Source organism: Passer montanus, unplaced genomic scaffold (genome assembly GCF_014805655.1).
Source record: "Passer montanus isolate IOZ18808 unplaced genomic scaffold, ASM1480565v1 scaffold10, whole genome shotgun sequence".
Classification (NCBI taxonomy): domain Eukaryota; kingdom Metazoa; phylum Chordata; class Aves; order Passeriformes; family Passeridae; genus Passer; species Passer montanus.
In genome coordinates, this window is record NW_024356505.1 from 590,757 (window position 1) to 618,661 (window position 27,905).

Below are 27,905 nucleotides of genomic sequence, written 5' to 3' on the forward strand. Positions count from 1 at the left end.
TCCTCCACAAACTGTCCTTTTGAAAAACAAAGGCAATACTAAATTCACAAGGGCACTGTGAAGCTCAGTTCATTCATGTCTGCCCAGCACATGATAAGCTGGAATACACTGTCAGTGTTAACTGTCTACAGAGTAGGTAGAAAATATTGAAGGTATTTACCAAGAAACAAGTATGTAGAATTTTGAAAACTCTTTTTACCAAATAAACAAGTCTGTACTGTCTGTCTTCAACCCAAACTGCAAGTCATTGTGGTTTATACCGGAAATGTGTCTGTTGGGTGCAAAAGAGTCTAGGTCTGCTTTCTCAGCAGCAGATTATTTACTCTGTGACTATTTTCAGTTCAGCATTTAGATTTATCCTGTCTATTTTTTCTGCTTGGAAGCAAAACAAGCACATAATTTAGGTGAAATTTCTCTTTTTGTTTTTTCACAAAAGACAATATATTTTAAAGAACAGAATTTTTGTAAAACATTTGAAAATATCTGAACAATAGTAAAACAATATTTTGCCTAAAAAACAGATACAAATTAAACTATAATACTACAATGTTATTTGCAAACCAAGTATTTGGACATTCAGATGGCCTTAAATCCTTTTCTTTGGAAATTTAGGAAGAATTAAATATTAAAATATTACTGAAATCTGCACTCACTCCCATTTTCTTCAAAAAGAAAAGAACAAACTTGTGCCAGATGTAGCTACACAATTGTTCTTTTCTGTAAGCTGTCATTTCTAAGGTAGTAAGGAAGTCTGCAGACACAGAGAGCCTGAATGCTGACTTTAATGGTGACAGCTGGCCTGATGACAGCACAGAGCTGGGACTACTCCCCTGTGTTGTGGTGAAGCAGGTGGAGAGAGAGCATGGAGTGGTTTAGATTTACTAGATTGAATGCTGACTGTGCAAACAGACGAAAATGATCTTGTGTTGTTCTACTGAACACGTGGCCTAGGAACAGAGGTCTTCACTTTCCACAGAGGTTGACTACTCTCCTTGAATGGGAGAAAAAGAACATTCTAAAGCCAATCCCAAAGAGTCCCCTCTTTGAGAAGTACTGTTTACTCACAGATCTGTCACACTTTGATCCAGAGAGTCTCTTTCCATCTGACTTTCATTGTGGAGAGAGTCTGATTCCTGCACTTGGCACAGCTCCTCATCAGTGATTATATCAAAAGCTGCATCATCTGGTGGTTTAGAATCTTCATTTGCAACTGTGCCAAAAAAACCATGAGAAGAAACATGAACACTATTAGCTGGTTGTCTGGAAAACAAACAACCAAAACCCTTAAGAGGGAAGTCTGGGCCATTCCTCTTCATTTGCAGAAGCATTAGATAACTATTAGAACTAATGGAAAACCTTGTCTGACTGACACTCATTTAATACTTTAATGTTTCTCTCAATATCAATTAAATTCAAAGACAGGGTCAGTCCCACCCTGAAAACACTCCATGACCTCCTGCAAGTCATTGGAGCAGGAGGTGGCCGTGTGGTTTCCTGGAGACTGTCGAAGAACCGTACTTATTTCTCCACAGCATGCAAACAATAAACTAACCAAAAGCCCTCTCAGCTGGTGACACAGGTGATTCCAATGAAGCTGGTGATCCTTCCTGGTTGGCACTGGATCCAGAGTCATCTGTACTGTCCACAATGACTCTAGGCTTATTAAAGCAAGCTCTGCAGCAACGCTCCTTTTTTCCACCAGGCTTTGTCACCATGTAGTTGTTGCAGCAGTAGTAGCAGAAAATGCGGCCACACATTCTAGAAATGATTCAAAACCAAAGGTGTTAGAAAAGTACCACACACAGCCGGAACATATCTCTGTGACAGAGGCTGGGGCTGTCTCACAATGGTCTTGTTTTCTGCAAAAGCATGAAACCTACACCCACTGTCAGAACTCATAACAGACCACACTCCTTTATGACATGAAGCAAGTCTTCTTGACAAGCACAGGACAGAAATTCACATTCACACTTTGCTACCTTAATAAACAGGTAAAACAGAAAAAACTAAAAATACAAAAAAAATATTAGACAATCAAATGTCCACAAATATACAATGCAAATAAATAATATTTATATTAAGCATGTAAGAAGAAACTGAACTTAATACTACACAGGTCAAATCTCACAGACAGGTAGAACAAAACTTGATTTGATTTAAGGACTTTAAAAATACATGACCCCTCTTCCTTTCAGAAAGGAAAAAAATCCAATATTGGACACATATATGTACATTCATTCCTCCTGCCCTCTCCACTCTGAAGACTCGCAGTATTAAACTTGTCAACTTTTTAATGAGGATGCTGAGATTTTCATGAATTAAAGCACCCATCAGGGATAACTGCTACTTAGGAAATTTTAATGGTTTTGTTTTTCTTAATAATTTAAATCCTAACTGGGTGAAGACACAGGCAGCTTTCAGAGATCTTAGCAGAAATGAGTAATTTGGAAGCTGTTAGCCAAAATGACTTCATGATTCACTAATCCCTATAGAATGTTGTTTACATTCACGTGAAATGGAAGCAGTTTCATGCTTCCTTCTTTCTTTACATGAGAAATCAGGTCATGAGGCTAAGGAACACTAAAGAGCCAAACCAAACATATCACTAGGACCCTGAAATGTATCCATTTAAATACTTTTTAATAAATCTAGATTGGATAACTAACTGTAGGGGAAATAATTTAATATCCACTTAAAAAAAAAGATTATGCTGCAATAGTTAATTATCTCTGAACACACCTAGTGTAAGTAAACAAATTTATAATTGCACAGTATGTTGAAACTTGTTCTGGAATACTTCCACCACAGCAGCAAAGCCATCTTAGTGAATATTGTGTAAAGAAAGAACAGAGCAGTGCACAGTCCTTCAAAAACACATACTAGACAGGGTGTGATTATCTTTGTTTCCAGAAATGAGAAACTAACAGACTCCCCAAGTCAGAGATGCATCCAGATCTTTGTCTTAATACATGTCAAGGAACATTCTTTCCAATGTCTTATGCCCTTGTAAGCTCATGTGTCCTTTCAGCCTCTACAATGTCATGTATCAACAATTTTGATCACTGCACTGTGAACATCCAGAAATATTTTCTTCACATAGACAACCATACTGAGTTTTACTTTTGAACAGTGCAATAAGTTCAACAACTGACCTGCAGTGGTGTCGGCGCACCATCCATGAGAACTCTCTCTGGCAGTCCAGACAGTGATTGACTTCTGTGTCCCCCTGCCACCTCTGCTCTGCACTAAGCTTCTGCTGGAACTCCAGAGCATCAGACTTTTGCCACAAAGCATCCTTATCTCTGCAGTGACACAGTTAAAAGAAAGAAAAACACATGAAAGTTGTCACAGTGTTGGTTTATTGCTAACTAACCTCAACTGGAATGCTGGTGAAAGGTTCACAGTAAAAATTCCTTTGCTTCTAAAATTCTGAGGAGCTTTCAAAGATAGATCAAAAAACCTACTGAAGTTTCTGCAAAGACAGGGAGAAGAACACATGCCATGCAGAGAACTACATATTTTTTAAAACAAAAAGACAGCAAAATAAGGAAATATCATTGAGTGTTACATTTTTGGACTGTATTATGGAAATGCAAAATTTCAACTGCTAATGAATTTGGCCTTGTATCTTCAATTTGGGAATATAAGCCTGGATCTCTGAACATCCTAAGCAAGGATTTTAATTTCTGCGTACACATATTTTTTTAAAACAAAAAGACAGCAAATTAAGGAGATATTATTGAGTTACATTTTTTGACTGTATTATGGAAATGCAAAATTTCAATTGCTAATGAATTTACTTGTATCTTCAATTTGGGAATATAAACCTGGATCTCTGAACATCCTAAGCAAGGATTTTAATTTCTGCATGCATTTTATTTTGATGCCAACCTGATAAGTTCTATCAAACGTTCTTCAAGGAACTGCTTTGTTCTTGTCAGGTCATCCAGCTCAGCAAATAACTTCTGGTCACTGCTATCTTTGTCTGCTGCCACCTTGCTGAGCTTCTCAGTGTAATCCAGGATCTTCTCTTTTGCTTCATCAGCTTCTTTTTGGATCCTGATCAAATACAAAGGCAATTATGAATCATTTTTAGTTTTTGTAAATTCAAGTCCTCCCTTTGAAAGGGCTCTTCCACCCTGATAAACAGGTAGTTTCAGTGAAATTTTCTCAGTGTGCATATTTTTTAGAGCTAGACAGAATCTCCCCAGTTTTCTGCATCACTGAAAATGCACATAGATCCATTATCTAGTGAACACAGCCAGCAACCAGCAATTTCTTGGCTGCCCCACTTATAGGAAAGCTTATGATGGCTACCAACTAGAAATAATACATATGATATCAGCACAAATGTATAAAAATACATAGGCTTTGGTTAACCTATTAGACTCTGTGTGAGCCCACGCCTCATGAAGATCTATTTCTGACTGCCAGATTATCCACACCACGCATGTTACAGACTTTGAAAACACATCCTGAGTTTAGATTATTAAAGCTGATAAGAAACCTGACAAAGACAGGCAGGATGTGGTCCCATTCAGATAATTCTAACTGATTCCCTCAAACTTCACAAAGAGGAAGAAAAAAAGAAACTGTCCAAAAGTACAAATTTTCAATTCCTTACAAAGATCCCCAATATTATTTTAATTTTGTGCTTAACCTATAAGGTAAAAAGAGGTTATAAAAATGTCTTTCATTAATTTATATCAGCTAAATTAACAATACATTATTGTTAATGGATTCATGCATGTGTGCTCATAATTTCCATGTTTCTCCTGTGAAGTGTCAATCTGATATTCCCTGCCAGTGCCCATGAGCTCTTTGTTCTATATAAACCCTGTGACATATGGTACTTCATAAACCATGGTGATTTTCAATATGTTTTGATTATTGTCCCCCTCCTTGGCCTACAAATTAATAGCTTCTGTAAAAAATCCAAACTCTCACCTTTCCAAGAGTTCTCTAAGAGAAGTCACTTCCTCTTCCTTCTGCAGCCGAGCAGATTCTGATTCTGACAGCTGCTCTCTTGCTTCATCCAGTTTTCTACACAAACTCGTGTTTGCAGCCTAGTAAAATGAATTACTGTATTTCCTTATATATAAAAACAAGATTTTACCATGCATTGGACAATCACCAAGACAGCTAACAATGTTTTAAAAGAATCAGCTACAGCCAAATGACCAATTAAGATATTATTGTATAAGCAGGCAGTAATTAGTTGTGTACTAGTGACTGATTACTTCTGTCACACTGAATAAGGGATACACGCTAAATGTTAAGCCTGTGATTCTTGTTAGTCCATGTCAGTTGAAGTTTTGCCTCCTTATCAAGAAAAATCTCTCAAAAACAATGGCAAAAGAATACACCCTGAAAGCTTTTTCACCACCTAAAAGCTTCAAAAGAGAAAAATTAAATAGAAGGAAAATGTTGTTTATTAAAGCCCATATGGAATATGAAGGACAATTGAAAACAACCCAACTTCTTTCACAGCTAGATTCTCCAGAGAAGTCTACCAAACTTGGAGTCCTCAGGGCACATAGCTAATAGCATCTAAAGGTATGTATTTCTCCTAGCAGGCAAGGCCACATCCAGTAATGTTAACTTTCTTCCTTCTGGATTCCTTACAAATCAGTGTGACCCTTCTAACTCAACCGTTTGATAAACTTATTGCAAAAAAATTATGGTTTTTTTCTGGCTGGGCTATTTCTCAGCCACATTAATTCTCTAATTCTGTGCCCTTTGCAGCCTGCAAATAGATGGATCTACACATGTGGCTGTATGGGAGTGCAGGGCCTAATAAAAAGACATCTTATACCGCACCCCCATTTAAGAAGAGAACACACAGCCAGGTCTTACATAAAACCTGACCAGCTTTCAAGGCAGGACAAATCCTAAGTGATACCATGCTTTTCAAAATCTCTGTTTCAGTGGCTGTCAGCTGCCCAGTATTTTGTCTGTAGCACCTGTATTTATACAGGGGCATTCTCAGACTCACAGCCAGTCATCAGAAATGCTGCTCACCTTCCCAGCTGTGACACTAATGCCTGCTGACACAAACACCTCTGGTTTTAATTCAGATCAAGCACCTACTTGTAACTCCGTAATCGCTTCCTCCGCTGCATGCTGTTGTCGCTTCTGCTCCTCAAGTTGCTCTCTTACTTTCCCACACTCCTCACTGACAGCCTGGCAGAGAGATTGAGCCAGTAGTTAATAATCCTCCAGTGGCCACCCCTTCACCTACAAAATTCCCAGCTGTGAATTATGAGTGCTCTTGCTGCCATGCAGGGGATAAATGCAGCGCTGCTGGCTGCCAAAAGACACTCTCAGAATCAAGCAAACTCACTTTATGGTGGCACATTGACTGTGTTTTGCTGTTACTTTGCATTGGCTGTTGCAATTCTCAACAAAAAGGTCAAACACATGCAGTGGCATAAGCCTCTGATCAACCACAAATCTTAGACATTTTATCAGAATGGCAAAGCAAACACAGTGAAATCTTCAGCCTTTAGGTGTGCTGTTTCATATACACAGGGCTGACTCATGCTTTTTTTGAAGCAACACTTTGATCTTCCCAGCTGCTACCTTGAGCAGCTGAAAGCAAGAACACATGAGGGAATTAAATGCAAAAGCACCTGGTCTCAGTCTAAGTTTTCTTTCATCAAAATCAGTTCTTAGAAGAAGCAGTGTTATAGGTGTGAGGAACAGGTCTTGAAATGTTCCTACCAAAAAAGGAATCAACCACAGCTGTGACCAGAGGGACAGCAGATACCACCTTCACCTCCAATGTAAGAAATCATCACCCTTTTACTTTAGATAGGTCTAGGTCATGAGCACAGAGATATTTTCACATTCCCAGGCTAAGGCAGGTTGCATGTTAGTCTCAGAGCCTGACCCACACAAACCTTAGGATTTCATGCAGTAATTGCTGTAGCAGATGGTAAAGCAGCTCCCTCAGCTATAATAATTACATTAATTTACCTTGAATTTTGTCTGATAATTTAGAATCTCTGTGCTCATTTGAAATTTTATTGCAGACAGCTCTTCTTGGCTGGTCTCTTGGAAACTCTGTGCCTGTTTCTTTATTGTCTCCAGCTGCAATTGCAGACCTGGGACAGTTGCAGCACACATTTGAGCCTCCTCTAATTTCTCTTGCAGGCTCTTGTTCTCCTCTCTGAGATTAGAGACATCAAGTTTCAGCTTCTCCTGTTGCTCTGCTGCCTGTTCTTCCAGTTCTTTGAACCTTTCTGTGGCCTGGGCCAACTGCTCTTCTGCATCCACCTTTTCAGAGGTCAAGGCACAAATCTGAATACCAAGTTCAGCCATATCAGTGTTGGTCCTGTGGAGGAGATCTTTATTTTCTTCATTTTCCACTCTAGCATTTTCCAAATACCGCTTAACCTTAGACAGCTCTTCCCTTAGGTTCATCAAATTATTTTCCAGCTCAGCTTTTTGATGGGCTGTTCTCTCATGCTCTTTTTTCAGCTTTTCTTCCCTTTCTTTACATTGTACCAGTTCTTGCACATGATTTCTGTTGAGAGACTCATTCTGCTCTTTCAGCTGCTGGACAAGCGTCTTCTGCTCACTCAAGACAGTCTCAGTGACTTCCAGCTCACCTCTCATCCTCTCTCTCTCATCAGTGGCCTGCTGAAGCTTGACTCGCAGATCAAGGACTTCTGCCTGCAGTCTGGACACTTCACCTCTGTTGACCTCCAGCTGCTCTTCACTCATGGTCAGTCTGAAGGCCAGCTCTTTTGCCTCCTTCTCCAGGGACGCTGCCTGCTGTAGTTGCTGTTTTTCCACTGATTCCTTTTCTGATGTGAGAGATTCTATAAGTTTTGTCTGATGAAGGCATGTCTTTTCTACACTGAGCTTTTCTATCTCAAGAGTCTCTGCTTTCTTCCTGTGTCTTTCAGCTTCTGCTCTTAGCTGCTGACATTGGCTCTCCATGCCCTGAAGTTCTGCTTCCTTCTGTGTGAGCTGTGACTGGAGACACTCTTTGCTTTCCTTCAAGGTGTCCAAGCTTTTTTCCATTTGTAAACTATGCTGTTTGGCACTCTTCAGCTGTGCTTCAAGTGAGGCAAAAGACTCCTTGAAGGTCTCTTCTCTTTGCTTTAGTTCTTCATATTCTGAGTGCAGAGCCTGCAGCCTCTCCTCTACAATTTGGCTTTGCCTCCTGGCATTCTGCAAGTCTTCATCCAGCTGTTTGTTCTCACTCCGGAGCTTCTTCTCTTTTTCATCAACTGACACCAGGGCATCATCTATCTCACTCTGAAGTTGTTTCTCAGAGGCTCTCAACCTAGCTACATCAGCTTCTAGGGAAGCTTTAGAAGCTTCCAGATTTTTCAGCTTCTCTTCCATTTTCTTCTTAGACTGCTGCAAATTCTCATTCTCTGCTTTCAGTTTCCTGCTCTCCTCTTCCAATTCACTCACTGCAGAGTTTTGCTGCTCCATCTGCTCCTCCAGCTCCTTGATTTTCTGCCTGAGATGCTCCTTCTCAGACATGAGTTTCTGGTTTTGCTCCTGAAGGCTACACACAGTCTGACTCACCTTTGTTAAGCGACCCTCCTGTAGTTCAAGTTGCTCTGCTCGTGACTGGGCTTCCTGCTTCAGTGCTCCTTCTCTCCTACCATACTCCTCCTCAAGTTTCTCTTTTTCCTTCCTGGCTTCCTCAAGACTTTTTTCCAGTGAACCCACTTGAGCCAGCGACCCCATTACCTGGGTCTGCAGCTCAGCCATCTCCTTTCCTTTCAGAGTCAGGGCCTCCTGAAGTGCATCCTTTTCCTTTGCCATGGTCTCCAGGCTCCCAGACAGCTTTTCACTCTCTTCTTTGGAGTTAGCAGTGAGGCTACTGTATCTGGATTCCAGTTCCTTCTGTGCCTGTTCTTTCAGCAGCAGCTCCTCCCTTGCTGCCTTCAGCTGAGATGCATGTTCAGCATTGAGTCTTTGCATATCTGCCTTTTCCTTTTCCATCTCCTGAAGCTTCTCTAACAGTGCCCGTATTTGTAGGGCAGAATCATACTGGGCTGTGGCTTGCTGTCCCTTTTCATCCAAGGCAGCATCAACTTTTGCAAGGAGGTTGAGGTTCTTCTGTTCTGTGGAACTCAGCTTGGCTTTGAGCTCATCAATGCACATATCCTTCACAGCAATCAAAGCCCTAGAGGTCTCCAGCTCCTGATTCGAAACCTGCAATTTTGAGGCACAATCTTCCTTGCTGGTCAACAGCTGCTCCACCTTTGTTGAGTGTTCCTTCTGCTGCTCTGCTGCACTCAGTTCCAGTGACTGTAGGCACTTCTGCAGGTCATGGACAGTGCTCTGAGTGGAGTGTGAGACCTCACACTGCTTCTGTAACTCTGTGATCATCTTTGTCAGCCGGGAGTTCTCCTCACTGTAGTTATTGCTCTTCTCCTTTTCTACCAGTACTTGTTCCTTTTGAAGGCTGACAGCTGCCTGGAGCTCCTGGTTTTCAATTTCTAGCTGGTGAATACGATCTTGAAGTTCCCTCTGCCTCAGCTCAGCCTGGTCAAGTTCTAAACGCATCTCTTCATAGCCCTCAAGGTGTTCAACATTTAGTGAGTTATTTACATCAGGGCTGGAAGGAAACTCTTGTGCCTAAATGAAAAGAAGGGGAAAATCAGAAAGTTTAAGCAGAATTAAGCATTCATTTAAATGTGTATTCAAATGAGAGCAAATTCAGGTTCTTAATGTACAGTGACATTGTGCTGCCTTCATAGCACTACAAGATTTCAGTTTGTAGGAAATGAGGCTTGTTTTCCCAAAAGATAAATGAAAACATGCCTGTCTGCAGGTAGTCTTATGAACATATTTTTTTCTATTACAAGATTTGTATGTTAAGTTGAAGCAGCTGACAGACAATTCCCTTTACTTTTAATTTAAAATGCTTTTTGCAGTTTAGATTATAAGACTCATAATCATCATAAAAGTTCTCTGAAACTATGTCAACCAAGGACCTATAAATATAAAAACATTTATTTACAATTTGCTTACCTGCAAATAATTGCTCACTAAACTGCTCATGCTGGAACTGCGACTTGGGGGCTTCCATAAATATGCTGAAGATCCAAGTGAGGACAGAGTCCTCCTGTTTATCACACAGAGAAACAACATCTAAGGTAAGTGTAAGCACATATATACGTCTTTCTACTTGCACATGTAAGATTTATCTAGTGGTAACTACCACATAAAAAAGGACATAACTGCACCTGCAGTCTCGGCCAGCAACCACTTAAGTTGATGAAAAATAAGATAGGGATAGCCAAGGCATCTATAAAAGGTGATGGGGCCAGTAGCTGTCACTTCTCTCATCCACAAAAACCAACACAGCCTTGCTCTAAGGAATTGTATCGCTGTATGGTGGCAGCTCAACCAGAGGATGGCAGCAAAGGGTCCATTGATACAAAAGGCTCTGGACCAGACCTGGTAGCTTTTGTTATCCCCCACTTGTAGGTGGTGTAGCATTTGTAGGTGGGATCACGTGGCTGCAAGTGAAGCACACTGCTTGGCTGTGCAGCCACTACATGTCTCAGCTCTTGAAACAGAGGAAGCTAAGAAGGTTTCTTCTTGTGTATGCATGGATGAGGAATAGCTTGGGATTTGGGCCTAAACTGCAGCTACTAGAAGTGCCCTATTTACAAAGCACATTCTCTGATCCCTGGTGCTCAGTATACTGAAGGAGAAACAGGACAATGTGCTCATGGATTAATTACATGGAAAAAGCATATACCTACTCAAACATAAGTGTTCCTACCCACAAAAGCAGAAGCTTTTACAGATACTTTAGCAAGCAGGTGTTTTATGTACTTGTTAATACAAAATCACAATGTGTTTCCATCTTACCTGGCAAATGTTGGCCAAGCAGCATCTAAATCATAGCCTCGTGATGCCAAGTCAAACTGAACATCAGTGAGCTCATAGAGTTGACCCACAATGTCAGAACTCATTTTGGAATTCAGAAATGGACTTCTTGCGTAGTACCAGTCACTTGAAAACAAACAAAAGAGAATACTCATTCATAGGCAAAAGGGAAGCAGCAGTTTCTTTTACACAAAACCCCCTACATCATTATGCACTCCACCACAGAAAACCTATGATACAGTATTTTAAACACAAATGAAAACAATCAGACCCACCAAACAATATTCCATCTCTTCAATGTCAAAGAAATGAAACAAATTTAATTAATTCCACATAAATATCTTTAAAGGAATCCCTGCACAAAATATTTTTTCCTCTAGTGCTTGGGCAAATCACTGACAATACAAAATATTTGCAATACACTGGATAATCACACAGTTACTAAAGCATATATTTAATACATCAAAAATGAGGAACAAAAAGCAGCATCCATACATTGTGAAAACAGGTGGCTTTTTCTTAAAGCCCTAGCAGTGTCCCTTCAACCAAATACAAAATATCTTCAGAATTTCCTGGCCAAGGGCAAGTTTGGCCCTTTGTGTGACCATCCACAGATATACGTAAATGCTTTCTGGGGCTTTGTGCAACACGTCCAAATTAATCCTCTCTCATGATGAATAGCCTATCAAACCCAGGATCTTCAATACTCACAAATATATCACCTTTGAAACTGACGTACAGAAGCATCAGCACAACCCACTCCACTTATATTAAGCTGTAATAACTTTCAGTCTTTACAAGCCCAAGATAGGTATGAACCAGTGACCCAGGCCAAAAGGTCTATGATCCTTCATATCCTATTACCAGCTCTCTAAGCCAAACAATTGGAAGCATTTCAATTTCTTTCAATAAGTACGAGGTGATGTTGCTTGATCACATGAAGCAAACACCATTAGCTAAAAAAGCACTTTGCTATTCACCTGGTGACTTTGGTGTTCATAAAACATTGCTGCAAGGTGTCTGCCAGCCTTTGGTGAACCAGGGAATAACGAAGAAATGCTCTTCCTTTTCCAAGAGAGGTTCGTAGCTTGAGGGGAGAAACCACAAGAAAAGAAAGTTAAGTATCATTTGTGATCATGTAGAGACATGGCCAGAACAGCCTACAAAGCAACACAAAAATACTCACAATAAGCCACTGTAAAGGAAAAAGTTATAAAGGAAGCCAGTGAGAACTTTTCCTAAGTGTCGTTGTGTGGAATCTTTTCAGAATGATGGATTTGTTTCTACAGCTGGCTGTTGTTCACTTTATAAACATATAAAAGGCACCACAGGACCCATGAATCATCTAATATATTGAGTACCTGAGCATAGACTAAGCTAAAGACAATTCAAAATATAGGGCAAATCTCAATATGCCCAGCCAAGACAGAAGTGACAGCTTAAGTTACTGAAGATGTGTATGGCCACAGCTGGAAGAGCTTTAGGAAAGATTAAGTAATAGAACAAAGATGTACACATATACAAATATACATGCCCATGGACACAGTAACCACACAAAATACAAAAAGCCTTTCTTAATACTTAGCCATTAAGTTGATTAAAATATAATTCATTCTTCAGACCAAGAACAGCTGCATGGCCAAAATTAATGGATCTTTTTATGAAGACAGCTGTTAAATCAACATAAGGGGGATCACAAAGCTCAGTACTGAATTTTTATAGCTATTGACTTGAAAAATCAATATTTTGTTTTTACATCTGAACCATTTTCTGTCCTGCAAAATAGTGAAACACCGAATAGTGGTGTTTCTTCTTTCCACCAAAGTCAGTGATCAATTTAGAAATGGAAAAGGAGTGTGATGAAAGAATTTCTCACCTAACTGTTCATCTACACAAAGCAAACACATTTATGTGTTTAAAATAGAAGCCAAGACAAATAATAGAGAGACTGAGGCACAAGTTAGTAGGTTACTGTAAACTTTGTTTGAAAGGTTAATGTGAAAGAAGGCTCAAAGGCCACACAAGCTTTCTTTCCCAGCGATTAGCATTCCACTGTGCTGAAGTGAGAGCAATACCCTCAGCTTCCCTGTTTTTGCTGTTACTGGGCTTTTACTGTGAAGTAACACAGGCTCTTCATTTAGTTCAGTAACCCACTACATACAAAAATGTTCCTTATAAATGGAACCTGAATGAAATGTGAAGCAACGAAAGCAACACTTTTTACTGATTTTTGGTTTGAATTCTACAGGACACAAAGTGCAAAATACCAGAGTCCCTAAGCACTAAGTATCCCAGAAACAGCAAATTTAATTTACTACTTGGTTTTCACCCTCATTCACCCTGCAGATATCTGAACATTTCTTCAGGGAGATACTATCCCTACCCTGTGCATAGAGGCTTACAAGTGATTTTTCCTAACTAGTCATATTTAGTGAATATCTTAAGAACTGTCAAAAAAAAAAAAAACAAACCCTGGAAGCCACAGAATTAATCCTATCCTTACACCCATTGGTTTATCAATTTAAATTGTGATACTGGAGAGACCAGAAAAAACATACATTATGAGAACTAGAGGAAAATATTTACATATATGCAGCTACAAGTAGCTAAAGGAAACAAAACCATGCCACCTCCTGCTGGAGCCCTTCTAGAAATCAGGAAGGCAGAGTGTTTGGAATGGACACTATTTCCATGCTGATAGCAAACATTGTAGCTAAGGTGCAGTGTATGGCTGTAAAGATTTGGAAAGATGTGTATTCAGTGTAATCACCTTTGGAAAGGGAAAGGGGAACAACCAGAACTCACTGCTCACCTACTGCTCTCAAGAATAAGGCCCTCTGCTTAATTAACAGATAACAGCTTCCAGGGTGTTCTTATTTGCTTCCTTGCTCCACCTCTCTAGCATATCATACACCCTAATATTAGAAGCACTGCAAGCAGAGCAGAGGAGGCATTTATGCTGTTGAATGTTTGACTGTTCTTTAAGTTAACTGCTATTACTCTTTCTTTTTGGTTCATTTCCAGGTTTGAAAGTCAAACCTTGTTTGTTTGTTCCGTAAGCAAATAAAGACATTTGGAAACCTTCATATTCTATCCAGCCAGGTTCAAAAATTTGTTGCTGATTTCTACCTGTAATGAAGGGGAATAACAAACATACATTTTCGCCATGTGTCATTTAATTTCTGGGCCCAAATCTGCCAGCTCAATTACCCAAAACAGATCACTGTTTCCTTTTTTAGGAGTTTGTATTTCTAAACCACAATTTTATAAAGATTAAAGAAGCCTTCCACAAGCTAATTTCTATGGCTGTACATAAATTGAAGTAGAAAATATCCTGCTTCCAAACTATAATTTCTGACACTGTGCTAACAATTTAACAGCCAGAAATAGTGAAGAAGGAAAAAGTGGAGCAGTCTTTACATGTGGCAATATGCAGGTGATACCAAAGGCAACAGACTGCTGAACACTACAGTACAGCCACCTTTGCAGAGAAATCTGCAATCACCCCACCACTGCCTCTTCTACCCACTAGGAAAATCTTCTTCAAACAATTCTAAAGACTCAGACAGGATCAACACAGAAAGCTTCTCACAGCTTTTATTTCACCCACGCATTGAGCTGAAGACATAACATGGTTTTTACAAGATTAAGCTTTTATTACTAATCTAAATCTAACAGGAACAAGGCTTTTTGTGCTGTTCCTGACAGCTTACTCCAGGGAATAATGACAATCATCCCTAATAATTTCATCATGCTATTTCACACAGAGGAACAGAGTTCAGACAGAAGATGAAATTGTTGCTCTCAGTCAGTCCTCAACTCTATGGACCAGTTTAAAAAATCTTAACAAAAGTCAAATATGGTGAACCTTTCATCTTATACTTGGAGTCAGATCCTGCTGTAAGCTTCGCTGAAGATGGCATGCACTACCCTTGACTTAATTTTTCATTTATTTTTAGAGAAAATAGCATTAAGTTTATGAAAACGCAGGGCACAACCAGAGACAAACAGGTCCACTCACTTGTGTAAGTGGTCTGTGAAACAGGAATCAGAATTTTGAATCCTACATAATTTAGTGCCCAAGTAAAAAGAAGTCATCTTGAATTTTTATACTTCACATGAAAATTAGAATAAAAAATCCCCAATTTTTTTTGTTATATGTTAAAAGCAGTGTATTTTTTTGGTTTGTTGTTACTGCTCTCTGAACAAACATGGCTAAACATAAACCACATATTCTGATGCTTAACTGACATACTTACTTCTGTAATAGACTTGACAAAGCGGATTCCATCATTAGCTCCTTTGATTTTTGCCAGACAGTCACAGAAATAATCCCAGTAGTCTTTTCTGTTCCCCAGCAATGTGCTTTTTTCTTTCTGGTCAAACTTAAACCAGGAAAACAAAATACAATAAGCAAAATTTAAATAGAAATATACTTATATATAGCTACTTGGAATCCTCTCCCTGCAGCGTGTGCTTTCATCACTCCTCTTAGCTTTAGCCAATGCATTCACAAAGCAAAGAGACAGTGACCTGTACTGATGCAATCCAGCAGTTACAAAAGCTACTTAACTGACAGTATGAGATAATAATGTTCTGGGTCTCTTTAAAATACAGACATCCATTCAAAACTCCTGACACCAAGACTGGCAGCAGATTCAGCAGCTGTTCAAGAGCAAGGCACTAACAACCAGTTGCTGAGAGACCTGCAATTAAGTGTGGCAGTAGCACACACGTATGTACCAAAAAACCTGCCCTAGCTAAATCATGTTCAGAGCAGCAATGCAGCAAGGGTATGGACTGCACCTTGGACCATTCAAATCCCAAAGGATCTTCCAGTTTCTGCTCTGCAACCCCATTAAAACTCCCTTGCCTAGATTAAGATTAGATTAGCACTGGTTGCAAATTAGCATTTGTTGCAATCAGTGGCATGATTACTATGCAAACTGAATTTCAGTTTTTCCAGCAGTGTCCTCTTTTACTTAAACCTTAAGGGTGGACAAAAAGCAGCACCCCAGATTAAAAATCAGCCTTTTGCCTTAAGCCTGCCATACAATAAAAAAAAACCTTTCCAAAGTGAAATTGCTGAAAATTCTTCAAATTACTCACATCCAGTATTTATTTTTCATTCAAATATCAAGATATCATTGCCACAGTTTTTTCAGGATAATTTAGCAAGGTACATCTTTAAAATCAAGCTCAGATCTTTCAGATCAATAAATACCTTACATTCCTCAAGTCTTCCAGCACTGCCTTTTGATTACATTTATTTTCACTTGAAATAAATATAATAGGCAGCGCATATTTCAGTCATCTTATTACACACACCAAAATAAAATAGAAAGAGAGACTCAGCTGGATATTTGGTTATTTGTGTTATATGGTATGATATTTGGTCATATGGTTATTTGAGTTAAACTCCACATACTGAAGAGTCAGCAAGAGAAAATAAGGCTGAGCTTTGCTGGTGGATCACAAATCACACAAATATTTTACCTGTAAGAGGTACTCAAGCTTGTAGGAGAATTTTTGCAAGTTGACACTGTCATCTGTGATTGGTTCACCTCCTTCTTTAAATTCTTTACTTAATTCAGTCACTGCATCTTTAAAACAAGAACCAAAATAGTTAACTAATGCAAAGGACATCTAGCACTGAATCCATAAACAACAAAATAAATGCTTTCTTCATGGACACTCTGCATGCGGACTCATTTTCTTGTAGCTGAAATGTCTTAACAACAGTATGAAAAAATAACTGATAAGCCTGCAATTTGAGACCACCTATAAGAAAACAGCAGTTCAAACCGTGTCAATCTGTTGTATGGATTATTTCTTCTTAAAAACACACCTAGCACTTCTGACACTTAGCAAAACCTGCTAACAAGACAATTGCTAATTGCTACCTCAGCAGAGGGAAGAGAAATAACTTTTTGCTGTCTCATGTGCACATTAAGGTATTGCCACAGGACAAACAGAATTCTGATTAGAAAGGACAAAGCATGTAATCTGCTAAAGGGGATGAGTAACACGAGAACAGTCATTCAGTCAGCACATTTATCTTCTCCATGCTTTATTCAGGAAGGTTCAGCTTGTGCTGGTTACAAACACAAACGAAAAAAAATTTACATAAAAAATAAGCATACAGCAACTCCTCTTCCCTGAAATGTACACCCATATTGGGTAAGGAAATCTCAAGTCAAAATACACTTTATTGTCCCCCGTGGGCACTCTAGCCCCAAAAGAATGTACTTCTCAGCATCAGAAATTACTGATTTTGAGCTTGCTTGCTTTCCCCTTGGTCTTATATTTATTTCAGGTGACTGAGTGAGCTTTTTCTCCCAGTCCCACTCAATAACCCTTTGCAAATTAAAATTTCTTGTTAGTAGTCACATAGATCTTTTTTATGTTACAGGAAGATATAGATTTTCAGCTTTGGTGCATATACTTTTTATTTAATAAAAATTAAAAGGAAAAATATCAGAATCTTGGGATAGGCAGCTGATTAGGACAGCAAGAGAGCAGAAAAACTGTTATGACTCTGATACCAATTCTGCCTGCAACAGAACTGTTTAAATCAAGTTGGCTACTTCAAGAACAGCAGGTGTAATTCTCCAGCACCCTTCATCTGAGTCTCCTTTCCCAGCTAGGTTTGGCCTACTGGCTTTTCCCCTTCCCATATTAACAACACATCAGCTTCCCATTAAGGAAGACTGAGTTTTAGGCCCTTTCTCCTTACTTCACAAGAAGTCTTGTAGCAGCACAGCTCTATGCATGCTGATGAAGTACTAGTTCACAATGCACACCTCACACACCCCTTTCTTTAAACTGTAAAACTTATTTTTTTCTCTTATATGTTTAAATTTACAGAATTTAAGAATTCAGTGTCATGCAGGAGTTACAGCACTTGTTTCACAAAAAAACAAAAATCAGTCACATTGCACACCTTGAATTATGTTGCTACAAAGCTGCAGGAAAAAGTTACACAATTGAAAACACAACTCCTGCTCTCTGTTATCTAAACCCTGGACGATGCAGTCCAGCCTCCAGAACGGATCTGTCAGCATGGCACTCAGTGTACCTTGCAAGTCTCTGATAATCCGCTGCAGCTGGCTTTCACCACTCGTTGCTGCCATCTTGGAAACAAAAGGAACTCCCCTCCTGGGCTGTTAACCTTTTCATCCATCTAGATAAAAACTGCAGAGTTCATATCCTTGAAGACCATTGGGGTGACGCTGATTATTTTTCTCTGTGACACCTGAAATGGTAAAAGTCAAAAATAAAATGAAAGTCTTTATCAGCTCAAACAAGTAGAAAAGAGGCGCTTTGGCATTTTAGATCCTGTTGAGTAATGAATTCCAAGGCCAACCCTTTTCCAGGAATCTCCTTAATGTTTTCTTCTACTTTTCACTTTCCATTTCAGTTTTTTCTTTAGTTATATCTTTCAAAACAATCAAGCAAACCTCAGAGAGCAATTTTCTCTGGCTGGAGTTACAACACAGTTGGTAGTACAGCTCAGCTCTGGCTGGCATTTCACTCAGTCTATCTTGTGACGCTGAGGAAGGTTCCAATGACATGTGATTTTCTCTCCCAAACCCTCTGCCAGATCTTCCCTACAGGCTGTAGAGTAAAAAGATAGACAACTTTTCTATTTCAGAAGGACTTAAAAGACACAGAGCCAAGGAGTCAAAAAATGATGCATGCTTGACTCTCTGACATTGGAGCATATTTTTAATGACAAGAACTATTTAAATATTTAGTACTGGAGCATGATTTTAGCACAAGGAGCTCCTCTCAATCCCTTCTCAGAACCCACTGTTCCCTACATATGTAAGATGACACCACTTTATTTTAAGCTCTGTTACAGCATCCCAGGCTGGATCAACATACCTTGCACCACCTTCTTTGCTTAGGATAAGTTATACTTGGCACTCACATAAAATCTTTCTTAAGGTAAAATTAATTAAAAGGCTCAAACACTTTACTAAAACAACCATGCCTGGGGATGCAATCTTTCCAATGCTAATCTGGGAACAATCATTCAAAGAAAAAAGCCACATAGAAACCACATAAGGAACTTATACTAAGCATCCTCTTCAAAGGTTGTTCAGAATTCATCTGCAGAGGTACAGCCAAAGCTTCAAGCAAAGACAATACCCAAAGTACTGAATCTTTAGAAAAATTGCTGTTGCACATCAGTGCTTTTGTTATGATTTAAGCTGAACTACAATTAAATTAAGCTGTAATTAAAATCTTACAAACTTTTGAATCTAATGTGATTAGGTCACATTATTATATCTCCTTTCTCTTTCCATTCTTTCTCTCCCAAAAGAGCTACATTGGCATGGCTGAAGTAGGTGTCTGAATTAATCAAACAGATCATCCTTCCTACCCTACGTATTAACGTATTGCTTGGTAGTGATCCCAACATGATCCTGTATTCTTTTCTGTTTGAAACAAAGCAAACATTAACAAAGCCATATAGACAGAAGAACATTAAGTGTAAAGAGAAGGCTGAACCTAGGCTTGCTCCTGAGTTTCTCTGCATACCTGTGCTTTGTCACATGCTAATTTCCATTTCCATGTTTTGACGTTAGTTGTTATGTTATGACACAAGTGTTATTGGATTGTGTGTTGTCTGGGGAAAGGCTTTTGCTGGCAAAATCCCCACCACAACCGGTTGCTTCAGAGACAGAAGACCAGAACAGCACAGACCACCAGACCTGTACTGCCAAACACAATTTTTTACCTGAAATCAACAATGTAACATACCCAAGATTCCTGTCTCGATGCTACCCAGAGACCATACAAAGTACCACACCTCTTGGCGACTTGCTGAGTTTTGGTACTACTGAAAAAAGCAAGAGTAACAAACTCAGCGAGTCAATGTTTCCTTTGCTAAGCACTCACAGTAATATCAGCCTATCCGTTCAGCTTGGCAACTGTTACAGAAAGGAGCTGAAGTGTGAAGATTGTGCACTGTGGGCAAGAGAAGCCAAAAAGTGTGTCCAAACCTTTTCCCCACACAAAGAGGGAAAAGAGCAAGGACCATCAAGGGGGTCCTGCCTGTGCTTCCCAAAGGCCAGAATAAGCTCCCATTCAAGGCTCCAGAGACATAAAGGTTTTAGAAGCCAAAAGTGTGTCCAAACCTTTTCCTCACACAAAGGAGCAAGGACCATCAAGGGTCCTGCCTGTGCTTCCCAAAGGCCAGAATAAGCTCCCATTCAAGGCTCCAGAGACATAAAGGTTTTGGAAGAGGCACGCCAGGAAAACAGTGACCAGACCAACTGCATCTACAGAGAGAGTAGGAAGGTGGGAATTGAGCCTTTATTCTGCAATAACCAGCAGGGAGTGGGACACTGGGCATTTTATGGCAGCCAGGGACAACTTGGAACCTTGTCAAGTGCTAGTTCCCAGCAGGGTGCACAGGCAGACATTCACTGGAAGAGGACTAGGGCTGTTCAGAGTTTCCCCAGCCCCATTAGCACTACTTAAATCAATGTGTACGCCCAGAAGCCACAAATAAATGACTACTGGGTGCACAACAGCTCAGTGGCACAGGGCAAGAAAAGGCTCTGTGCTCCCAGTGGGTTGACCTTGCTGTGCCAAAGCAGCCCAAGATACACATCTTTACTCCTGTTTGGATCTCCTAGGTAGAATGTGAGAACCCTGAAAAGAAACCACAACTCAGCTGGAGCCATGAAGCTGCACAGCCCACTCCTCTGCCTACTCCCTGTCCTTAATACCTGGAGCAAGGTCTCACAGCTTCCCCCTTCTTTGCTTCAGCTCCCACAGATGACACATGCATTTATCCCCTTCTCTTCCCAGAGGTGAAGGGCATCTTTTGACCTGGACTATGACATAGGGCAAATGTGCTGAAACTTCTACTTGCTTTCTCCTCTACAAAATGGGGAGAAAGGCTCTTCTCCCCTCCATGGTGCTGGCCATGAAGCTGCACAGCCCAGTCCTCTGCCTACTCCCTGTCACCCCTTAATACCTGGAGCAAAGTCTCACAGCTTCCCCCTTCCTTGCTTCCGCTCCCACAGATGACTTATGCATTTATCCCCTTCTCTTCCCAGAGGTGAAGGGCATCTTTTGACCTGGACTATGACATAGGGCAAATGTGCTGAAACTTCTACTTGCTTTCTCCTCTACAAAATGGGGAGAAAGGTTCTTCTCCCCTCCATGGTGCTTCCAGAGGGGTTCTTAGAAAACACAGTTCATACCACAGAAAGGTGGAGAGCTCTCATTTTCTATGGCAAAGAAAGTTGACAATGTATCTTACCTGGTTTCCCAAGGTTTCAAAATAGAAGAGCTTCTATAAACACCTGATCTAGTCCTTCCTGATCACAGAACATTTTGCCCAAAATTCTTTAGTTCCTCCAGAATTCCCTGTTCCTCCAGCATTTCCTATCCTACTATAATACCTGTAAACATTTGCTTTGTGAAAACAACATGATACATTCCTCAGGCACAAGTGACCTGCTGTGGGTCGAGAGCTTTTCAGATGATGCATTGTTACCTCTTATATAACAGCTCTGGGTTAAGGTTGGTGGCACTAACTTGCCCAGAACTGCTGAGCTGCAATGACACCAGCACAGCTACACTAAGGACCTGGCACAGAGGAGGCAAGACAGGCCATGCCACCAGTGCCTCCTCGAACTCCTGGGCCGTGCCTGCTGATCTCTGAAGGTGGTTCCTGCCTTCCCTGCTGGCATAAGTGCTAGTGTGGGGGTGGCAATCTTCTTTATAGAGGAGGATATCCTGGAGATTAAAGAAAGAAGCAGAAAGGAAATAGCCCACATACAGGAAAAGGAAAGATTTACCTGAAGGGGAGTGAGACACACATAAAACAGGCAACAAAGTATAATGACTGTAATTAAACTGGTTAATGAAGTAGCTACAATGACCTATATTTAATCTGATTCTATAAAATGCATCTATCCTCTTTTTTTTTTTTTACATCATGTCTGCATCTCCAAAAGCTAGCTCTTTATTTTTTATCAATTGGTCAGTTTTAACCAACCTTGACAGAAGGTAGCCATCTTCAAAATATTATTTCTCCATGTGCAATGAAAACAGGAAGCAGGGAGGATGTCCCTGAGCAGAGTGCCTCTGCACTGTTAAAAATGCTACCGTGAGACCTCTGTGTTATAGCCTGATACCAGAGAATCCACTCCCCACCCCAATGTGTTTTCAGTGTGCAGTAAGAGCAGAGCTCACACTACAGACTTGGTGTAATTCAGATAAAGAGTAAATCAGATTTGCAAAAAATATTCATTGGAAACCAAGATCCACTACTTTCCACTGCTGACGGAAATATTTCTTGTTAATATGATTACTCTGATCTAGTTGTTCCAAACAAGGGCACTTCATCACATGGCCCCAGATTGTATCACATGACCTTTAATTATTTGGTGCCCGCAGTCCTACACTGTTTCTAATATCCTGTATGAAAGAAAACAGGCAAGTGAGTATATTGAGACAAATCCTATGTTTGTGAGTCACAACTTTAACTGCATTATTCTTTTGTGTAGGGTGAACATGATATGTTCTATAAAAGCAGATACTGACTGATAACTACAAGGCACACTATGGGAAAAAACCCCAAACAGCTACCTGGTCATCCAGCTGGCTACAAGACACACTGACAAAAGACACTGAATGCAAACCTCATGGCAAAGATGAAGGAAGAACTGGGGGGAAAAAAGTCCCTAACTCTCAGAACTGTAACAGCATTGATTTAGTTAAATAATATCATTCCAGTAATTGTCTGAAAAAACTACTTAGTACTTTGTTGTTGCACCAGACATAGAGCCCCAGGGAAATTCACAGCAGCTATGCTGCAGCTTTTCTTATTTTGTACCGTGCAGGAACACAGAGCTGCACATCCATAAAGCTGAAAAACTATTAGCTGGAAGTCTGGGTCTGAGGTATAAAAAAGACAGCATGATTCTTCTGTCATGAACACGTGTGCTTTTTATGGGGCAACTCAACCCTTTGTGCTTTAACACTGCATACAAAGATACGTGACTGATAAAAACACACACTGGACTATATTAAATAGGAAGATTAAAAGCAAAAGGCAGGCACAGCCTGAAAGACAGCTAGAGATTACATTCTGAGAAGTGAAATTTTCTTTTTAAACTAATCATTCCCCTTCATTTTCTACACCAACAAAATTTCACATTTCAGTGACAAAAACATGGTTTGGCAATATAAACAATTATCAATAAAAGACATCTTGCTGAAAACACACATCCAGAAAAACAAATTCTCAGAGGATTATAACATAGCGGAAGAGAGTAACTAGATGAAAAGCATAAAAACATTCACATTTCACAAATGCTTGGCAGAATGAGTATTTTTATAGTTAAGGACTCCTTACAGTAAAGCCTTTTTGCAGGAAGTCTCTTGTGCTCTAGGAATATTTACATTTTGCAGCATAAGAACACAAATTATTGACATTCATAAAATACTGCTTGTACTCCTAGCCTGACAGAAGAGACTGACACAAAAGAACCAGGAAAATTTTAAAAGTTTTTGTGCAATCTTCTCTATTCTATGGACAACTGACCTACATTCCATCCCTATTCCTTGTATTTGCAACCTCTTCTCAGAAAAAGATCAAAACTAGGCAACAGACAAAAGTATACAGTGGCATGATAAGAACTCCATGAGACCCAGTTAATTTTTAACCTTGAGTGGACAAATAACACCCTAACAAATGGCACCCTAACACATTTTTTTAATGCTGCAACTATGAAACTGGACCTCCACTCTAACACGTGGCTTGAAACCTTTTAAAACCTTACACAGTACTTTGCCAAACAGGACACATGCATCAGACCAGGGACACAGATCCCTGACTTGGAGAATATTGTTTTGTCTCTGATATTCCTTCACATCAATAACTGTTGAACAACACGAACTCAAATGACCACTTTCTGCAAACAACACCAGAGGGATGACCTAGCACATATCTCACAAAGACAACCTTGTCTCAGCCCTATCTCATGATGACAGAACTTCCCTGTTTGAGGAAGCAGTCAGTTTACAAAGAGAAGAGCTCTCTTCTGATGACAGGAATTTTACAAGTATTGCTTTTGACAAACTTGTCTGCCCTTTTCCCTTAGGACACGCCAGCCTTGCCCCATGTCAGGAAAGCTACACCTCGTCTACTAACATCTATCAATTAACCCAACCATAACTCTCCCAGGGATTTGCTTCTCCACACTGCTCCCATCCTATCTCACTCCCCCTGGGAGAAGGTACCCCTGCTGTCTCAATGCTCTATGGTGAGCTGAAAAGACAGAATTAATTCAAAAATGAAAATGTTTTTTCCCCCTTCATGCTCTCATTCTCCTAAACAATTCTCCCTGTGTCCCAACCCATCACAAAATCTGCTCTTTCTCTCTACAACTCATACAACCATTTAAATGCTTTACACATTTCTCAAACCAGGCACATGACACTCAGGTGCTACTCTGAGAAGCACCACATAGACACCTACAGAAATAAAAACACCAGAGGACTTCCAGCTGCAGAGGAGCATTTGGTGATTCATGACAATCAACTCGCTCATTGTACAAGCTTGGACACATCAAAAAATCTCTTATTTTTCAGGTCTCCAAAATTGGTCTCTGAGCCTTGTTAACTTCCTCATCAAGCTTGGCCTGACCAAAGTATCTCAGCCACATCTGAGATTTTGGGATAGTTAAAACAAACAACCATTACATCCTGGCTTTTAATGGGACCTTTCCTCAGCAGCACTTTTTACCTCTGTATCTACTGTTGCACACTGTCCCTCCAAGCTGAGGTTTCAGAAGTACTTGAAAAGGCTTCCTCCAGCTAATGGTTTTGGCAAGTCTGGCAGACGGGTGTTGAGTCTTGCCCACTTGCAGCACCTCCCTCCAGCCAGCAGCTCCCCAGATTAACTCCTGGCCTATACACAGTTCCCAGTGAAACACCAACTTGCAACACTGAAAATTACAGGTTTTGACCACACATGTAGACCAAATAGAGGGTGAGGCAAGAAAAAAACAGGCTGAGACAACCCAAACTGACAGGCCACTGAGTGAGTCATGCTGCCCAGAGCCAACAGAAAGAATTCTTGTTTTCCTTCCTCTGTAGCAGGAAGAATGGAATATTTCCTCTCTCTGTCTTTTCTTGTGAGTTTTCTAGTGAAGGTCACCATTTTGGGGGGAAAGGGGAAATTTCAGAGTTACAAATCCCAAAGATTTAGAAGCATTTGAAGGAGATGCCTGTATGAGACTGTCATGCTGGGTGGCTGGGAGGAGACAGGCTCACAGATGACGCAGGCTTGGCCTGAGCCCAGTCATTTGGGATATCCTGATCCAACCAGCTCCCTTCCGAAACCTAAACTGACTTGTAGCAGTAGCAAGACCATTCCTGTCTTCATCCTTCTTCCCAGCAGGACTCATTCAGGGGTGAACTGTTTGTAAATATCTGCTGAGGTCACTATACCACCAACCAACACAGAACACCAACACAGGCAAAAATATAAAACCAAAGGAAGGGCATACACCTCAAAGCTCTGTGCTTGCACTGAGATCCAGGCACTTTGCAGAAAAAGTTCTGCTCTTTCTACCAGTGTTACAAACTGTAAAACCTTCTTCAGAATACACTTGGGCAAAGGATTTTACATTATTCCTATTAGAGAACTTTTGGACACAAACAGCCACCTCTCCACAAACAAAATGGAATTACTACATCAAAATATGAACTAGACTAGATATAAGCTGCTAAAGTGTCCTTGCATTGGTAAAACCAAATGAATAAACACACAGTAATAAAAAAATAAAATTATAATGTGTAACAATAAAAACCCAAAACCGAATGAATAAACACACAGTAATTAAAAAAAATAAAATTATAATGTGTAACAATAAAAACTCTTAGGGGTCTTACAATTCCCTTAAGTCTAATAATCTCAAAAACATGTAAAGAGTAATAGAAGAATTTGATGTTTACCTGACAAATAAGCAATAGTTAATTTTTAAATGCGATCAATTAAGAAAAACAAATAATCTGGGTTAAAAAAATTTTCAGCATTACTTTTCCTTGGGTCTACTGCATAATTTCTGCAACTTTACCAACTACATCTTGACTAGTTTTCTCTCCCTAGTTGTTTCTTTAGGTCTTGATCATGTACCAAACAAGTCTTAGAGGAACCTTACCTCTAGGATGTTAGGACAAATTCCTATTCCGTTTATGTAACCCTCTAGCAGTGGAGGGTGGGACTGCAAACATAATACACTCTTTCACTGTTATCAAATGGTGCACATAAGAGACTCCTTTATACACGAAAATCAGGCTCCATAACTAACAGGTTCTTGAGAAGGAGTAGTGAAACCAGGTTTATAACAAATGCTGTCAAATATATACACTACAGATATTACATATTTGTACTACAACAAGCAGAGCAAAATTGACTATCAGTTGTTTTGCACCACAGTTTTGCAATTTTTGAACTGCAGCGTAGTCTCCTAAATGTGAATGTTGGGAAACACTATTTGGAAGGTCTGGAACATTTTTTAAATTTAAGCACTCCCATGAGGATCATTGGAAGACTCCAAGAAACTGCCTTGCACACCATAAAATCTGGAAAACATAAAACACACTACTGCATGGCAGTAAGAGATAACACGTTGCCATGTTACTGACCAGACAGAGAACTTGTTTTACCCTGAAAGTTTCACCCTAGCTTGCCTTCATGAGCATACAAAGTCAGAGCTGGATAAAATCATCCACTTTGACTCTTCAGCATTAAAGAAACAAAGGCCTGGTACTTCTCCCTCTGTGTCAACTTCAAATTTAAAGCTTCAAGCTCGGTTTCAAGAGACAGGCAAAACCAGAAGAGTGAAGTCTACAGCTGACCAACTCTGTGTGCCAAACCAACCTTGCAAAAATCAGCAGCAGGCTGGACGCAGTGACCCGGACAGAAAGCAGGGCCCTGTGCTCGGGCAGCTGCAGCACCAGGGCATTCACCAGCTTCCAGAACACGGCACAGCCCCTCCACAGCCCGACTCACCACCGCAGCACCTCTGCCCGAGTGGAATCCAGCGTCCAAAGGCAGCAGACAACCATTTCACTAAAACCTTGGGTTTTTTCCTTCTCCTTGCTCACTCTGGATTACCAGGATCAACATAAGCCGGAGGAGGAGGGCCGGCTGCAAACCCGGCATCTGCTCTGGAGACAGCCCCAGCCGCCCCGTGTGCCAGCAAAACCCTCTCCCTATCCATCCGCCGGAGATTTGCCGACACAAGGGCAAAGAGGGATTAGGGCCGCGGCAAATATTTGCCTGTCAGCACTTTACAGCGGGGTGAGGGCACGGACGCGGCGGGTGTTTGGTTTCCAGCAGGGTGACTCCGCTCCCCCCGCAGCTGCAGGAGGGCAGAAAACAGAGGGCAGTGCTGATGTCGGCCTAAAGTCAGGGACACGATGACACTTCAGGGGACTGGGTCTAGACGGGACGGGGACTCCCCGTTCCCGGGGGCTCCCCGTTCTCGGGGACTCCCAGGCGGTGACAGCCAGCATCCAGCCCACACCGGGCTGCTGTGCCCCTGCCATGCCCGCGCTCACTCCGCCGCTGAGCCGACCCGGGCACCCCCTAAGGCGCCCGGCAACTCTCGCCCCGCCGGGGCTCCTCCCCTCGAAGCCGAGCTCGGCGAAGCAACAAGTGGAAGCCGGCGAAGTCACTTCCCCCTGTCCCTGTCAGCTCCCTCCGCCCGCCGCCCCCTCCCCGCCCCCGGCCCCGCCGCGCTCCCTCGGGGGTGTGCGGGAGGGGTCGCTCGGTACCTGCGCGGCTGCCGCCGCCATGTCGCGCAGAGGCGGCCCGGGGTGAGGCCGCGGCGCTCCCGGCCCGACTACAACTCCCGTGAGGCCGCGGAGGGGCCGCCCCGCACCCGGGGCGGTGTCTGGCTGCAGCGCCGGGCGGGCCCGGAGGTGGCGGAGTGCCGCGGGGAAAGCCGAGGGGTTTGGAGCGGCTTTGGGGAGAAATCGTCGCTTTCGGC

The 27,905-nt window shown here is 41.1% G+C and overlaps 1 protein-coding gene across 8 annotated transcripts in view; it reads right to left on the reverse strand.

Annotated features, from left to right (window-relative positions):
- Positions 1-27,905, reverse strand: part of FYCO1 (FYVE and coiled-coil domain autophagy adaptor 1) — a 45,799-nt gene extending 17,894 nt beyond the window's left edge. The window contains exons 1-14 of one of the 8 annotated variants that reach the window (XM_039712160.1): positions 27,691-27,905; positions 17,951-18,127; positions 16,369-16,475; positions 15,132-15,257; positions 11,853-11,959; positions 10,855-10,998; positions 10,006-10,099; positions 6,979-9,609; positions 6,091-6,183; positions 4,948-5,066; positions 3,892-4,059; positions 3,153-3,302; positions 1,553-1,758; positions 1,066-1,210 (exon numbers count right to left, since the gene is read on the reverse strand). In XM_039712160.1, coding sequence (XP_039568094.1) covers positions 1,066-1,210; positions 1,553-1,758; positions 3,153-3,302; positions 3,892-4,059; positions 4,948-5,066; positions 6,091-6,183; positions 6,979-9,609; positions 10,006-10,099; positions 10,855-10,998; positions 11,853-11,959; positions 15,132-15,257; positions 16,369-16,475; positions 17,951-18,005 — 4,145 coding nt within the window. In that variant the 5' untranslated portion in view covers positions 18,006-18,127; positions 27,691-27,905. Of the gene's footprint in view, positions 1-1,065; positions 1,211-1,552; positions 1,759-3,152; positions 3,303-3,891; positions 4,060-4,947; positions 5,067-6,090; positions 6,184-6,978; positions 9,610-10,005; positions 10,100-10,854; positions 10,999-11,852; positions 11,960-15,131; positions 15,258-16,368; positions 16,476-17,950; positions 18,128-18,238; positions 18,490-26,791; positions 27,608-27,690 lie in introns of those variants that run through there. The other 7 variants (XM_039712206.1, XM_039712215.1, XM_039712223.1 and 4 more) reach the window with 7 other exon arrangements.